The sequence below is a fragment of the Rhea pennata genome, chromosome 5, assembly GCF_028389875.1.
Source record: "Rhea pennata isolate bPtePen1 chromosome 5, bPtePen1.pri, whole genome shotgun sequence".
Taxonomy (NCBI): Eukaryota; Metazoa; Chordata; class Aves; order Rheiformes; family Rheidae; genus Rhea; species Rhea pennata.
This window is the reverse complement of record NC_084667.1, coordinates 45,121,895-45,134,484: the sequence shown is the minus strand read 5'-3', so window position 1 is coordinate 45,134,484 and position 12,590 is coordinate 45,121,895. Positions and strand designations below refer to the sequence as shown.

The window sequence follows — 12,590 nt, the reverse complement described above, 5'->3', positions numbered from 1 at the left end:
GGCCACACAGAAAAGCCTCGGGTGGAGCAGCCAAACACAGAAGTCAGGGCTTAGTTCCCATATCAGCGTCAGGAGGGTGTTCAGTAGGTTTCAGAGTAAGCACCCCATCAAGACGCCTGGAGAGAGGGCTATGCTCTCCGTGCAGTATCTAAGGGCTGCAAGTAGACAGCACTTTCTTTGTGCCCTGCCAGCGCTGGCCCTAGCCACATTGGTGACACACGGGGACCCTCCCTGGCTGAGTTGGATGCCGCCTCCCTTCTTTCTCTCCCCTCCTGTCAGGCTTGGTTGGCATCTGGCACATACCCTGAGACTGGCAGGCCCTGAGCAGACTCCTGGGTGAGGCCCCCACCCAGGCAATGCCATGGCAGTGTCCCAGGTCACACCCTCCCTAGAGGGCAGGTCCTACCTGGATGTCAACCAGCTGAGGCGCTCCAAAGCCCCAGGCAAGGACAGATGCTCCCACCTCCCCTCCGCCCTTGGCGTTGCCCAAACAACCTGGCCGGCTGCCCAGTTTCCATCACACTGGCACCAGCACTGCCCCTGCCAGGCAGGGCAGCACAGGATTGCGCCATGCTGCTCCCTCCCCCCGCATCTGCCCCATGGCAGCTGTCCTCTAAAGCACTCAGTTACCCAGGGGAGCCAAGCCTAGGACTGACCTGCCGTGAAGGTTCCCAAGTGTAAAGCATGTCAGCCATTTTCTGGCACTTAGCAGGTTTCAAAGTGAATGCACTGGGGCAGGATAAAACACTTCCCTTCAGATTCCTGACTATCCTTTCAGGTAAGATGCCAGTGAGGCCCCCTTTTAAAGTTGCAATTCAGAGCTGAGCTTTGGGCCCAGCCAGGCGAGAGCAAACCAAAGCTGGGGGGTTTCTCTCTGCTCTGCCAAGTGTGCCACACGGCCGCCATCCAAGTGAGTATCCCATAAGGGAGACACCATCAATGTCAGAGCTACAGTCTCTGTGCCACCCCACTCTATCTTCCCCACAATTGCACAAGCTGCCCAGAGGAGAAACCAACCTCCCCCACCCCCAGCACAGCACCGGCCCTGACTCCTGTGAGTGGGGAGGTACTGGGCATACTGGGCTACTGGATAAGCTTTCCCCTGCCTGTTCCTGGCAGCACAGAGCCAGTCCCGTGTCCCTGGGGCAGTGGACAAAGCTTGAGGCCACTTTGGGGGTCAGACTCCATTCCAAGGCACTGGCCTACATGGGAGCTAGGCATTGCGCCAAAATGAGGGTGACGCACCGAGCCTTGTCACCCAGGCCCCAAGAGCGCACAGCACTGCGTCTCCTTGAGGCACCTTTGAGTGCCCACACCAGGCACGTAGATAAGCAGATAAGCCAAAGGCAGGCACAGCCACCCTCCAGAAGCTGGCTCAGAGCAGGAAGGACGCCCAGAGAGGCCAGGACCTCCTCAGACGAGAGAGCATGCTCTGTGCAGCCCTCAGTGTTGTTGCCCTGCTGGGTCTGGCAGGTGGCTGCAGTGAGTATCAGTCCTCCTGGAGGGACCTGCCAGGGTGCCCGGTGGGGCGCTCTGCCAGTGACATTCCACCAGATGTCTGACCCTGCTCCTTCCAGCTGCACCGCACGATGCTGTCACCCAAATGCTGCAGTGCCTGGAGGGCTCCGCTGACACCGACGAGCCACCTAACCCCAGCATACTGCTTGCGCTGAACCTAGCTGGGGCTGGCAAAAGCAGCGGCTGCAAGCAGCTGCTTCAGGAGCTGAAGGAAACAGCGGTGAAGAGGGCCCCGAAAGGTAGGCAGGGGCCCCAGAGATGCCCAACTCGGTTGTGTGCCCAGGGGCCCCACATCGCTGGCTGCTCTCTATCCCTACAGACATGACATCGGGGGAGCTGGCGCTCTACACGCTTGCCCTCCTCTCCTCCTGCCAGAGCCCTCAGCAGGTCGAGGCCCTGGGGCACACTGTCGACCTGCTCCACTGGCTGCAGAAGAGGACAGATGAGGAGGTGGCCTATTTGGGTAAGGCAGGGACGGGATGGCTGTGAGCTCCCCAGAGGCATTATGTCCCTCTCACCACTGGCTCATGGTGCCCTGCCACTTTGTAGAGGTTGAGGACACCCCACAGACCACATTTTACCAGCTTGGCCTGGACGTCCTGGCACTGTGCCTGGAAGGGACAGGCAGCTACGAGGTGGCTGCCGTCATGCTGGCCAAGGAGGTGCTGAGCCCCAGGAATGGGCTCTCCGTGGGTAAGGGACTCCCCTGGCCCCATAACCACTTCTGCCTGCCAGCCGTGCCACAGCCAGCTGATGCCTGGGCCTTGCAGACACCCGTGCCATGGCAACATTGGCACTGACGTGTGCCCACGGTCAGCTGGCCACAGCAGGCTTTGATGAGCTGCGGGAACTGCTCCGGGATGCAGTGACAACGACAGCCAATGCCTTCCTGGATGAGCAGGAGCAGGGGAACGGCTTGATCGGGAACATCTACAGCACAGGGCTAGCCCTGCAGGTAGGGGGGAGCTAGTGGCATCAGGGGGCAGCGCAGCCCCCCAGGTGCCCAGGGCCCCTCACACTTGCCCGCTGCAGGCACTCACCGCCACAGCAGAGTTTTATGCCCCCCGGGAATGGAACTGCTCCCAGGCCTTCTCTGCAGTGCTCCACCACCACTTCCAGCAGCCCACAGCCATCGCCCAGGTGCTGCCTGCCCTGCTGGGCCAGACGTACTTGGATGCTGCTGGCGTGGACTGCGCCGCTGCAGGCACCGTACAGCCCCTGGCACAAGGGGGCAAGGACAGGGCTGACCAAGGTAGGGCTGCCCCCATGGTGTCCACCGCAATGTCCCCACTGAGGTGGGGTGATGCCTGTGGTCCCGGCCCTGCCATACTGTACACTGACAAGCTCTTCCCTAATGAGGCACCCCTCTCCCGCCCCTCTCAGCCTCCCCCCTCATCACGGTGTATTACTCTGTCGTCAACAAACTGAGGGGAGCCCACTTCAACTACACCACCCAGGTGCACGTGCCAGCCGGCTCAGTGCTGCTGGCTGTGCTGCAGGCAGCCCAGGAGCAGGACCCCACTCACTTCAGGTGAGGCTCCGTGGCCAGGGAGAAGGGCAGCCAGCGGCGGCTGACAGGGTGCCCTGCTGAGCTGCCTGCCCTCCGGTACCTCTTCGTGGCAGCTTCCAGACCAAGGCAACGTCCTGGGGCGCCATGGTAGTTTCCATCAATGGGCTGGCTGCCAGCACCACTGACAAGACCTACTGGCAGCTGCTCAGCGGCAGCAACGCACTGGAGCAAGGTGGGGAGACAGGGATGGGGACAGGGTGGTAGGGCCCATCGTGCTGCAGCCTCACACTACGCCCCCACCCAGGCATTGATGCCTACAAGCCACAAGATGAGGAGCACATCCAGGCCATCTACAGCACCTACTGAAGCGCGCATTTCAACGCAGAGACCCGCCACCACCACACACAATAAACAGCTCTCACGCACCGCCCAGCCTGTCTCACTGCGGTCCCCGGCACAGGACCGGGTGGGGGGAGGAGGGCCAGCCAGGCCGCCCCCTGCGGGCCTGCTGGGGTGGGCGCGGAGGGGGGAGACGTCGTCCCACGGGAGACCCCGCCGCACACGACGTCCCCTCGCTCGCGCCGGAACCAACGTGCCCCAAGGCCCGCGCCCCGCCAGGAGCCTCTGGCGGGAGCGCCTCGGCTCCGCCCGCCGGAAGTGTTTCCCGCCGGGCCGGTTAAGGGGGCGGTGCAAGATGGCGCCATCCGGCGGCGAGTTGCACTCTGACGGCGGCGGAGATGTGTTGGCGGCTAAGGCGGTTTCTGGCGCCTCGGGAAGGTTAGAGGCGGCTAGGCCGGGCCGCAGGCAGCAGGACCGGTGCGGGCGGGACGGACACGGGGGACCCAGGCTAGCGGCAGCGCGTGACCGAACGTAGGGCCTTTTGAGGAGCGGAGGAGCTTGGACGCCCGGGCCGTTTGGGAGCGGGGTTAGGACGCCTGGGCCCTTCGAGGTGGAGAGGGCGGGAGGAGGAGGGCTTAGATGCCTAGACCCTCCGACGGCGCGGCGGGGGAGGGAAGGGCTGGGACGCCTGGGCCCTTTGTGGGCAGGAGGAGGGAGGGCTGGGACGCCTGGGCCTTTTGTGGACGGAGGGGGAGCGTTGGGACGCCTGGGCCCTTTGTAGACGGGGGGGGGGGGGGGGGGGGGGCTGGGATGCCTGAGCCCTTTGTGGACGCAGGGGGGCGCTGGGACGCCTGGGCCCTTTGTGGACGGAGGGGAGCGGGGGGGACTGGGACGCCTGGGCCCTTTCGGAGTGTGGGGGGGGGGGGCGGTGCTCGGACAGTTGGGTCCTTCGGGAGTGAGGGAGGGGGGCGGCGCTCGGATGCCTGGACCCTTTGGGGTGGGGGTGTCTAGGATGTCTAGATGCAGTGAGGGAGCCTAGCCCCTCTGCAAGTCTTCTCCCACTCCCCCCCAGGTCTCGGTAGCACAGTAGTCCCCTGGGCTGGCCTCAAGAAGTACGTGCTGCCTCTAGACTACAGCGGTAAGCAGAGCATGTGCCCCCACCCTGCCTGGGGGGCCAGCATCATCTGCCCACCTCCTCACGCCTCTATTACAGCCTGATCCTTCCCCTGCCTGACAACATGGCCTAGGGAGCAGAGAGGCCAGCTGAGCCTGCTGTAACTTTTGTGCACTTGTCCCCTGCCAGATGTCACATTACCAGAGAGAACTAAGCTGAAGTTCATGGACAAGGTCCCTGCAGTGCCCAAAGTGCGGCGGGAACCCCGACGGCTGCGTGACATTCGCGGCCCATCCAGGGAGGCCACCGAGTTCACCCAGGGGCAGTATGGTATCCTGGTGAGTGGGGTGGGAATCAGTCCACAGCAGCCTGGTCCCCTCTGAGGTGAGCAAGAAAGAGAGGGCCTGGGGAGGGGAGAGTCCGAGGTAGGTCATGGGCGTGCCCAGAGTGTCTTGCACCCACCCAGGAGCAGCCAAGTTGGCTTCATGCAGTGTTTAGTCTCTGGGGCAGGATTTGGCTGTAGTTTGAAGCAGAGCAGGCAGGACAAGGTCCCCCTCCCCAGCCTCTGCATGTGACTGGCTTGCTCACCCACCACCTACCTGCAACTGCAGCTGGGGCTGGAGAAGTTGTTGAAGGCCCATAAGTTTGCTTTGGGCACTTGACCTGCTGCCTGTTCTGGCTGTGGTGGCCCGGTGCACCAGCAGGTCATGGGCCGATGATCCCCCATGCGGCGCTGAGCCCTTCGGCAGGCAACAAAATGGCCAGCGCTCTTTGAGCAACTGAGCTACAGGAGGTGGCCAGTACCGGAGCAGCCCTTCTTGGAGCCAGAACAACGCTCTGAAAAACGGGATTTCCCAAGTTACTTAGCATGGGACTTTGAGTTTCTCTCTAGCAATGTGGTAAGGAACATACTGCCTAACTCACATCGGAAGGGCAACTCTTGAGACCTCTTAAATGAGGCTGCTCCCGCCCAAAAGCAGAAAGGGGAACAGAGGGCTTCTAATGTGGCAGAAGCAGGATGCATAGCTGCACCCCTCTGCACACCCCTCCATGTTTCGATCCCTGATGTGCTGCCTTCTTTTCTTCCCACAGGCCTTGGGAGGTGGCTATCTCCACTGGGGCCACTTTGAGATGATACGCCTGACCATCGGCCGCTGCATGGACCCCAAGACCATGTTTGCCGTGTGGCGTGTGCCAGCTCCCTACAAGCCTATCACCCGGAAGAGCCTGGGGCACCGCATGGGGGGTGGCAAAGGACCTATCGACCACTATGTGACAGCAGTGAAGAGTGGGCGCCTGGTTGTTGAGGTGGGTGGGCACTGCGAATTTGGAGAGGTGAAGCACTTCCTTGAGCGTGTGGCCAGGAAGCTGCCATTCCCCGCAGCTGCTGTCAGTCGCAACACCCTCCAGCATATGCAGGAGGAGGAGGAGGAGAAGCGGCTCAACAACCAGAATCCCTGGACCTTTGAGCGTGTCGTCACGGGCAACATGCTGGGGATGCGCAAGTACCTCAGCCCCTATGACCTGAGGTTCAAGGGACGCTACTGGGGCAAGTTCTTCCTGAAGCACCGGGTGTAATGTGCAGGTGGGGGCTGGGCTGCCGTAATAAATTTCCTCCCATAACTTCTTGCACCTGCCACTGTGTTGTTCAGAGACCTCAAACTTGGAGCGGGAGGCCAGGAGCGTCCTGGCATTGACCCATAAATCAGGGTCCCTGATGCTGGTACACCCGTGCTGGACTCAGCACCTCTGAGCAGTGATGTTAGCTGATCTCTTTATTGAGAATAAGGGCTCTGGTGCGGGTGGCCATGCATGCAGACGGCTGGCTACACAGAAACACCGCCACAGGCAAACTCTGAGTGAAGCGAGAGGTTTCTATCTTCCAGCCGCTCTCCAGGACTGGTAGTGAGAGACATGCTGCCCTGGAGGCCACAAATACCGCTGAGAGGAGCAGTCCTGCGGCTCCACCAGACTTTCCAAGCTCTGGGTTCCCTCTACCTCCAGTGACCAGTGGAAGTCCTGGCAGGCAGCACGACCAGGAGAGGAACACTCCTCCAGTGCAAGCGAGGAGGTGCAGCAACAGCTGCAGCAGAGGGATGTCTTGTGGCAGCAGGGACCACTCTGAGAGCTGGAGGAGAGGAGCACAGGCGAGAGAGGGAAAGGCCATCTGCAACCCAGGGAAGGAGGAAGAGGTGCCGCTGAGGAAGGAGATGAGGTTGCCAACACTGTTGTGTCCCCATCTCCCTCCTCCCTGATGCAACGGCCCAGCACCTTAGGGACACGCTGGCAAGTCCAAAGGGGACAAATCCTGCCAGCCTGAGTCCCACTAGGACCTAGCCAGGAAAGGTCCAAGCCTAAGGCAGGTTCAGGGGCCCACAACTGCCGCCATGCCCCAAGGCACCCAGTCACCTGGAGGGCAGAGGGTGTCTCAGGCGAAGATGCTCCCGATGCTGGCTGCCAGGATGATGGCGAGGATGATGCAGCAGATCATGATCATGATCTTCTTCTACTTTGCAAGAGAGGCAAGAGGGGGCCGTGAGGCAGGAACATGGTGATGCCAGGATGGGGAGACAGGCACAGGGGGCAGCCAGAAGCTGGTCTCACACAGTGCCAGGATGCAGCTGGTGTCAGTCAGGCACATCGAGGTGGTACATCCCTGCTACTTACCCGAAACCAGGGAGGAGGACAGGCAGGGCCGGTGGGGTCTGGGCAGTGCAGGGCTGTCAGCTGCCATTCCCTCACCCACAGCGCCTGGCTCTGCAATCCAGACTGCTTGAGCCACCCTCCCGCAGGGGTGCTTTGCTGTACTGTGGTGAAAACGGAGGCCAAAGCCACCGTCTGTGAGCAGAGCCGAGGAGCAAAGGCTCTGTGGGGTGAGCTGAATGGAAGCTGCTCTCAGCCTAAGGGCATGCCAGGGCGTTGGGCACGCTGCTACTGTCCGTGTGCCCAGGCATGGCATTGCCACTGCCTGGAAAGAGGTCCTGAGCCGTGCGGCAGTGCCAGGAGTGCTACAGCTGAGTCCTGACGCTGCCCACCAGGAACGTGGGGGGATCCAGGGCTGGCAGTGCTGAGGGAAGAGCAGGAGTTGCAGGGGACCGTCAGACAGGGGAGCACTTCCAGGAGGGAGCACTAAGCTGGGTGCAGGTCCAGGAGGAGCAGAGAGAGGAAGGGAAGGGGCTGCGGCACCCAGGAGGGTGCCATGGGGTGGCATCCCTACTGGCACAGGCAGGAGTGTCTGCAGGAGGGAAAGGGGGAAGCATCAGCTCTGGTGGGGAAGGGGGACAAGGGGCTCCAGGAGGGACCTTCGGACATGCCCCTTACCCAGCACATACAGCCCTGCATCTACAGCCTAGTGCAGGACATGACCCTTGCCCACCACCTACAGTCTGGTGCCAGGATATGCTCCTGGCCCAGCACCTACAACTCAGCACTTACAGCTGGGCACAGGACATGCCCCTGACCCAGCACCCCCTGTGGTTCTCTGCCTGCCTGTCCCATATGCCACTTACAGCCTTAGGGGCTTGTTTAGCCCCACGGTGAGTCCAATGATGAGAGCAACTATGCCCAGCAAGACCACCACGGCCAAAATCAGCGTTTTCTGGGGAGGACAAGAAGGTGTGAGCGGAGGGGCGCATGCCCAGTTATGCGTGTGCTGTGTGTGGGGATGGTAGAGATGGATGCAGAGGGGCCCTGGAACACCACAGCAGGACAGTGCTGACGAGCACAGGAACCTGGGGCTGAGCCCTCACCAGCTCATCACACCTGGGCGAGGCAGAGCTGTGCACCAGATGGAGGTTGTCCAGGGGCTGGGTAGGGGAGCAAGGACCGTGTGGGGGAACAAAGAGGACAAAAAGAGGGCTCCAGACAGTGGGGATGTGGGGAACCAGGTTGCTGCTGGGGATGGCTGGGGCACACCAAGGGGGTTAGTGGGGGCACTGGGCCCTTCTCACCCTCCTGGCCTCGCTTTGGTACTTCACAGCCTTTTTGGTGTCAGCCACAGCCCGCTCCACAAAGCCCACAGACTGGTCCATATTGTTCTCGATGCGGTCGATCATGGCTCCCTAGCAGGCCACGAGGAGGCGGCAGGACACAGGTGGAGGTAAGAAGAGAGGACTGCTGAGGGCCCAGCGCCACTCCACACTACAGTGCTCACCCTTCCCCAGTGTGTGTGGCCAGTCCTCACATGCCACAGGGGGAGAGAGAGAGCAGCCGGGACCCAACATGCTGTGCACCCCTCTCCATGGGGCCCTGTGCTTGGGTCCCACGCACGGGTCCCTGTGCAAGTCTGCATGCAGCCCTGTGCAGCCCCATGCACGGCTCCCCGCGCAACCCCATGCATGGGTCTGCTCATGCACAGGTCCCCACACCACCTGACACCCATATCCCCGCATGGCCCCGTGCAGCACGTGTGCACACAGAGGCCCCACGCCACGGCCCGCACCTGGTTCTCCACTAGCATGGCAATATCGACAAACATGTCATGCAGCTCCTTGATGCTGCTCTCCAGCCGCACAATGTCCTTGTGCCGCCCCTCAATCTCGCTCAGTGCCTGCTTTGAGATCTGTGAGTCCATGATCTGCAGCAGAGGCAGGGTGGGGGGCGAGTGTCAGCTGGGGGTCCCTGCACCCTGCCGGACACTGCTCCCCTGCCCCATGGCGCCCCCCAGGCCCTCACCCCTGAGGTGAAGATGGAGGGGTTCCCACTCTCCAGCATCTCTTCCAGCTCCTCATCCGTTGTGTTCTTGCCAGCTGCGGGGCACAAAGGGTCACATCTTGGTGGGGTCCCCCGCCGGGGCTGGGGCCTGCTGCACTTGCCCCATCCCAGCCAGCAGGGGGCAGTGTGGCATTGAGGAGGAGCCTAAATGGCTTGGCTCCACCCTTAGGGCTAAGCTCTGCCCACTCCATGAAAGGGGTGGGATCTGCAGGGCCAAGGCAGCAAACAACGGGATGGTGGATGTAACGGTGGGGACACGCACTGATCTCCAGCTGGCGCTGGATACGGCCCTTGCTGCGCTCCCGGAAGTCGACCTGCGCCTCGTTGTACTTGGTCATGACATCGACGAACTTCCGAGACAGGACTGAGTGCTGGGGATGGGGACAAGGACATGAGACCTGGGGACAGCCTGGACGTGGCGTGTCCCCAGCCCATGGCAGGGAGGACCAGGAGCTGGGCACGGGGATGTGAGGCACAGGGACACCCTGGACACAGCACATCTCCAGCCCATGGTGGGCAGGACCAGGTGCTGACACCGGGACATGAGGCCAGAGCTCACCTGGGACTTCCGTATGCGGAGATCGGCTGAAGAGCGTGCCTCATCCTGCTCGATGTTCCTCTCCATGCCTGGCCGGAGCAGAGACCTCAGCCCCTCAGGAGACCTTGTTCTACTATCACAACCCCCCACTCCGGAGACCCTGCTTGGCCCCAGTGGCCATGGGGGTCCCGGCCCTTCTGCCCCCAGCACAGTGGCGGGGACATCACCACTCACTCTTCAGCTTGTTGCGGACGCTGTTAGCCATTTTCTTGATCTCTGCTGTGAGCTGCTCCAGGTCGTCTTTGGTCTCTGTGGGGGACACAGGTGGCTGAGCCAGGCAGCCCACCAAAGGGACCCACATCCTCATCCTAGGGAACCACATCCCCAGGACAAGGCACCTTACTCTGCTCAGGGACGGGGGCTGAGAGGATGATGCTGTAGAGCTTCTTGGCCTCCTCCACATTCTCTGAAATCTTGTCGATGTTTTGCCGGGTTTCCTCGATCTAGCCAAGCCAAGGGGGCTTGTCAGGTGGGAGAAGTGCTGCCCCCCTGCCACCTCAGCCCTGCCACCCCACTCACCTCAGAGAAGAACTCGTCCATGAAGGCTGTGTTGTCGACGGCGATCTCCAGCTCCTCGGCATCATCGTTATCGGTGCCCTGCTTCTACAGGCAGCAGCAAGGCAGTGCTCAGCCCCCCTGGCCCATGCCCCGTGCTCTGGCCCCAGGGCCGCTGAGCACTGAGCCATTGTGGGTCCTCTGTGGTGGCCCAGGGCCCTAGGCTGAGGACAGCCCCTGGGTAGGTGGGGGCAGTCCCCTTGCCAGAGTGCCAGCGGGGTTTCAGCCAGCAAGAGTTAAGGTTGGCAGAGGCTGTGGTGCCATCTGCGTGGGGAGGAGCAGGCTAATCACACATCTGGCTGGGCGTGTGCAGCTTGGTATTAAGTAGGAGGGGACAAGGGATAGGCTGGGCACCTGCGGGCAGCAGCCACCTCCCGGAGTGCCCGCATCGCCCCTGCCACAGCCTCTGCCCCAGCCTCCTCCAGAGGGGCCACGAGCAGTGTCACTCTGCTGTTGCACCTCCAGCCCTTACAGGGGAGCCAGCACCAATGTAGCAATGAGTGCCATGGCCCCGCTACGTGCAGCCAACCCCAAGGCGATGGGCTTATGCCTGTCTGGGTCTGCTAGGCCTGTGGGGCGTGTGGCTCCGACCCAGCTCACAGCGCCCTCCCCTCCTCCCCCCACCCTTCCTCCTCCTGCAGGAATAAAAATAACATTAATCCCTGCTCTCCCTCCCAAGTGTTTTATCTCCTCTCCCCCTGTCCACCCCAGCTGATGGCTCTGTAATCCCCACTAAATCCCTGCCAAGCTCCCAGCCCCACTCTGCTGCCGTGGGCTGGACACCCTGCATGGGGGCCCACAAGGAAGACTGCAGAGGAGGAACTAACTGCCAGAGACATGGGGCTTTACAGCCCCAGCTGACCCACATCCACTCCCAACTCCTCACATGCCCCGTGGCTGCACAGCCTTTTGAGGGGAACACTCCTAGCCCAGGTGCCCCCAACCCCACACAACTTGGGTGGGGTTCCCACTACACATCCTACATCTTGGGGCACAGGGCACAGCTGATCACCCCCAGCCATACATGTCCCAGGTGGGGGGTCCCACTGCCCACCCCACAACCTAGGGCACAGGGCGCAGCTGGGTACCCTCAGCCCCACATGTCCCAGGTGGGGGGTCCCACTGCCCACCCCACAACCTAGGGCACAGGGCGCAGCTGGGTACCCTCAGCCCCACATGTCCCAGGTGGGGGGTCCCACTGCCCACCCCACAACCTGGGGCACAGGGCGCAGCTGGGCACCCTCAGCCCCACATGTCCCAGGTGGGGGGTCCCACTGCCCACTCCACTACCTGGGGCACAAGGTGCAGCTGGGCATCCTCAGCCCCACACAGCCAGGGTGGGAGAGGGTCCCACTGCTGCACCCCATATCCTAGGTGGTTTGGGGAATGTGCCAGTGGTCACCCATCCCCGTGACATCCTGGTGCCCCATGGGTCCCCTCGGGCTGCCATGGAGCCTCTCACCGCCTTGAGCTGCTCCAGCCGGTCCTTCATGGTGCCAGGCAGCGGGTGCACCCGGGTGGCGGGGCTCCTCCTCAGTGCCTACATGCAGGCGAGGCACCGGTGGCCGGTGGCTGTTGTCGTCCCCGCCCGGGCTGTCCCTCTGCTAATCCCTGTGACAGGAGGTGCCGGGGGAGGGGCAAAGTGGAGCCCCCCGCCCTGGGCTCCCCCCTAGCCTCCCCTGCCATTAGAGGCGGTGGGCCAGGGGGCCAATAGGGAGCCCCATCGAGGCAGACGCCCTCCCAGCCCACCCAGTGCCCATCACGGGACACAGCTGGGGACACCATAGCAACATGGCTGGGGGGACATGGCTCGGGGGGACACAGGATGACACAGCTGGGGACGTGGCTGGGTGACACTGATAGGGGGACACAGCTGAGGGACAAGTCTAGAGGGGACAGAGTTGGGGGGATGTGGTTGGGGTACATGGCTGAGGGCTTGTCAGGGGGCACTGCTGGGGATGGGACATGGCTGAGGGGCACCACCAGGGACACTGCTGTGGTGACACTGTTAGCAGGGACATGGATGGAGGGGCACTGCTGGGCAGGACATGGCTCAGGAGAGGGGCAACACTGAGAGGGACAAAGCAGGGGGGACACAGCTCTGGATAGTGCTACGGAGGGGTCACACCTTGGGGGGGGGCATTGCTGGAGACACCACTGAGGTGACACAGCTAGCGGGGTGCCCCCAGAGACACGGTTGGGATGAGGCAGGGGGTCACAAGCCAGCCCTGCCCCAAGGCTGG

General features: G+C 62.4%; 3 protein-coding genes across 7 annotated transcripts; 2 read left to right on the top strand and 1 right to left on the bottom strand.

The window, feature by feature from the left end:
• The first annotated feature begins 1,288 nt into the window (after window positions 1-1,288).
• On the top strand, window positions 1,289-3,436 carry CBLIF (cobalamin binding intrinsic factor). The gene is made up of 9 exons (XM_062577339.1): window positions 1,289-1,482; window positions 1,578-1,757; window positions 1,838-1,981; window positions 2,068-2,211; window positions 2,289-2,473; window positions 2,551-2,770; window positions 2,902-3,049; window positions 3,142-3,260; window positions 3,333-3,436. The coding sequence occupies exons 1-9, from the start codon at window positions 1,428-1,430 to the stop codon at window positions 3,392-3,394; spliced, it is 1,257 nt and encodes a 418-aa protein (XP_062433323.1). The 5' UTR covers window positions 1,289-1,427; the 3' UTR covers window positions 3,395-3,436.
• Window positions 3,437-3,712: 276 nt separating this feature from the next.
• MRPL16 (mitochondrial ribosomal protein L16) lies at window positions 3,713-6,104 on the top strand. Of its 3 annotated transcripts, none has more exons than XM_062577058.1 (4): window positions 3,713-3,805; window positions 4,440-4,505; window positions 4,671-4,819; window positions 5,574-6,104. In XM_062577058.1, the coding sequence occupies exons 1-4, from the start codon at window positions 3,766-3,768 to the stop codon at window positions 6,057-6,059; spliced, it is 741 nt and encodes a 246-aa protein (XP_062433042.1). In that variant the 5' UTR covers window positions 3,713-3,765; the 3' UTR covers window positions 6,060-6,104. The 3 variants fall into 3 exon arrangements, with proteins under 3 accessions (XP_062433042.1, XP_062433043.1, XP_062433044.1); XM_062577060.1 differs by lacking the exon at window positions 3,713-3,805 and adding an exon at window positions 3,819-3,898; XM_062577059.1 differs by lacking the exon at window positions 4,440-4,505.
• Window positions 6,105-6,897: 793 nt separating this feature from the next.
• On the bottom strand, window positions 6,898-11,839 carry STX3 (syntaxin 3). Of its 3 annotated transcripts, none has more exons than XM_062576350.1 (10): window positions 11,792-11,839; window positions 10,312-10,395; window positions 10,136-10,235; window positions 9,967-10,041; window positions 9,754-9,821; window positions 9,457-9,565; window positions 9,156-9,229; window positions 8,923-9,057; window positions 8,432-8,542; window positions 6,898-6,987 (listed from the first exon to the last, which is right to left on the bottom strand). In XM_062576350.1, exons 1-10 carry the CDS (start codon window positions 11,837-11,839, stop codon window positions 6,910-6,912), a joined length of 882 nt encoding a protein of 293 aa, XP_062432334.1. In that variant the 3' UTR covers window positions 6,898-6,909. The 3 variants fall into 3 exon arrangements, with proteins under 3 accessions (XP_062432334.1, XP_062432335.1, XP_062432336.1); XM_062576351.1 differs by having other exon boundaries at window positions 11,810-11,839; XM_062576352.1 differs by having other exon boundaries at window positions 10,312-10,389; window positions 11,810-11,839.
• Between the last annotated feature and the right edge of the window lie 751 nt (window positions 11,840-12,590).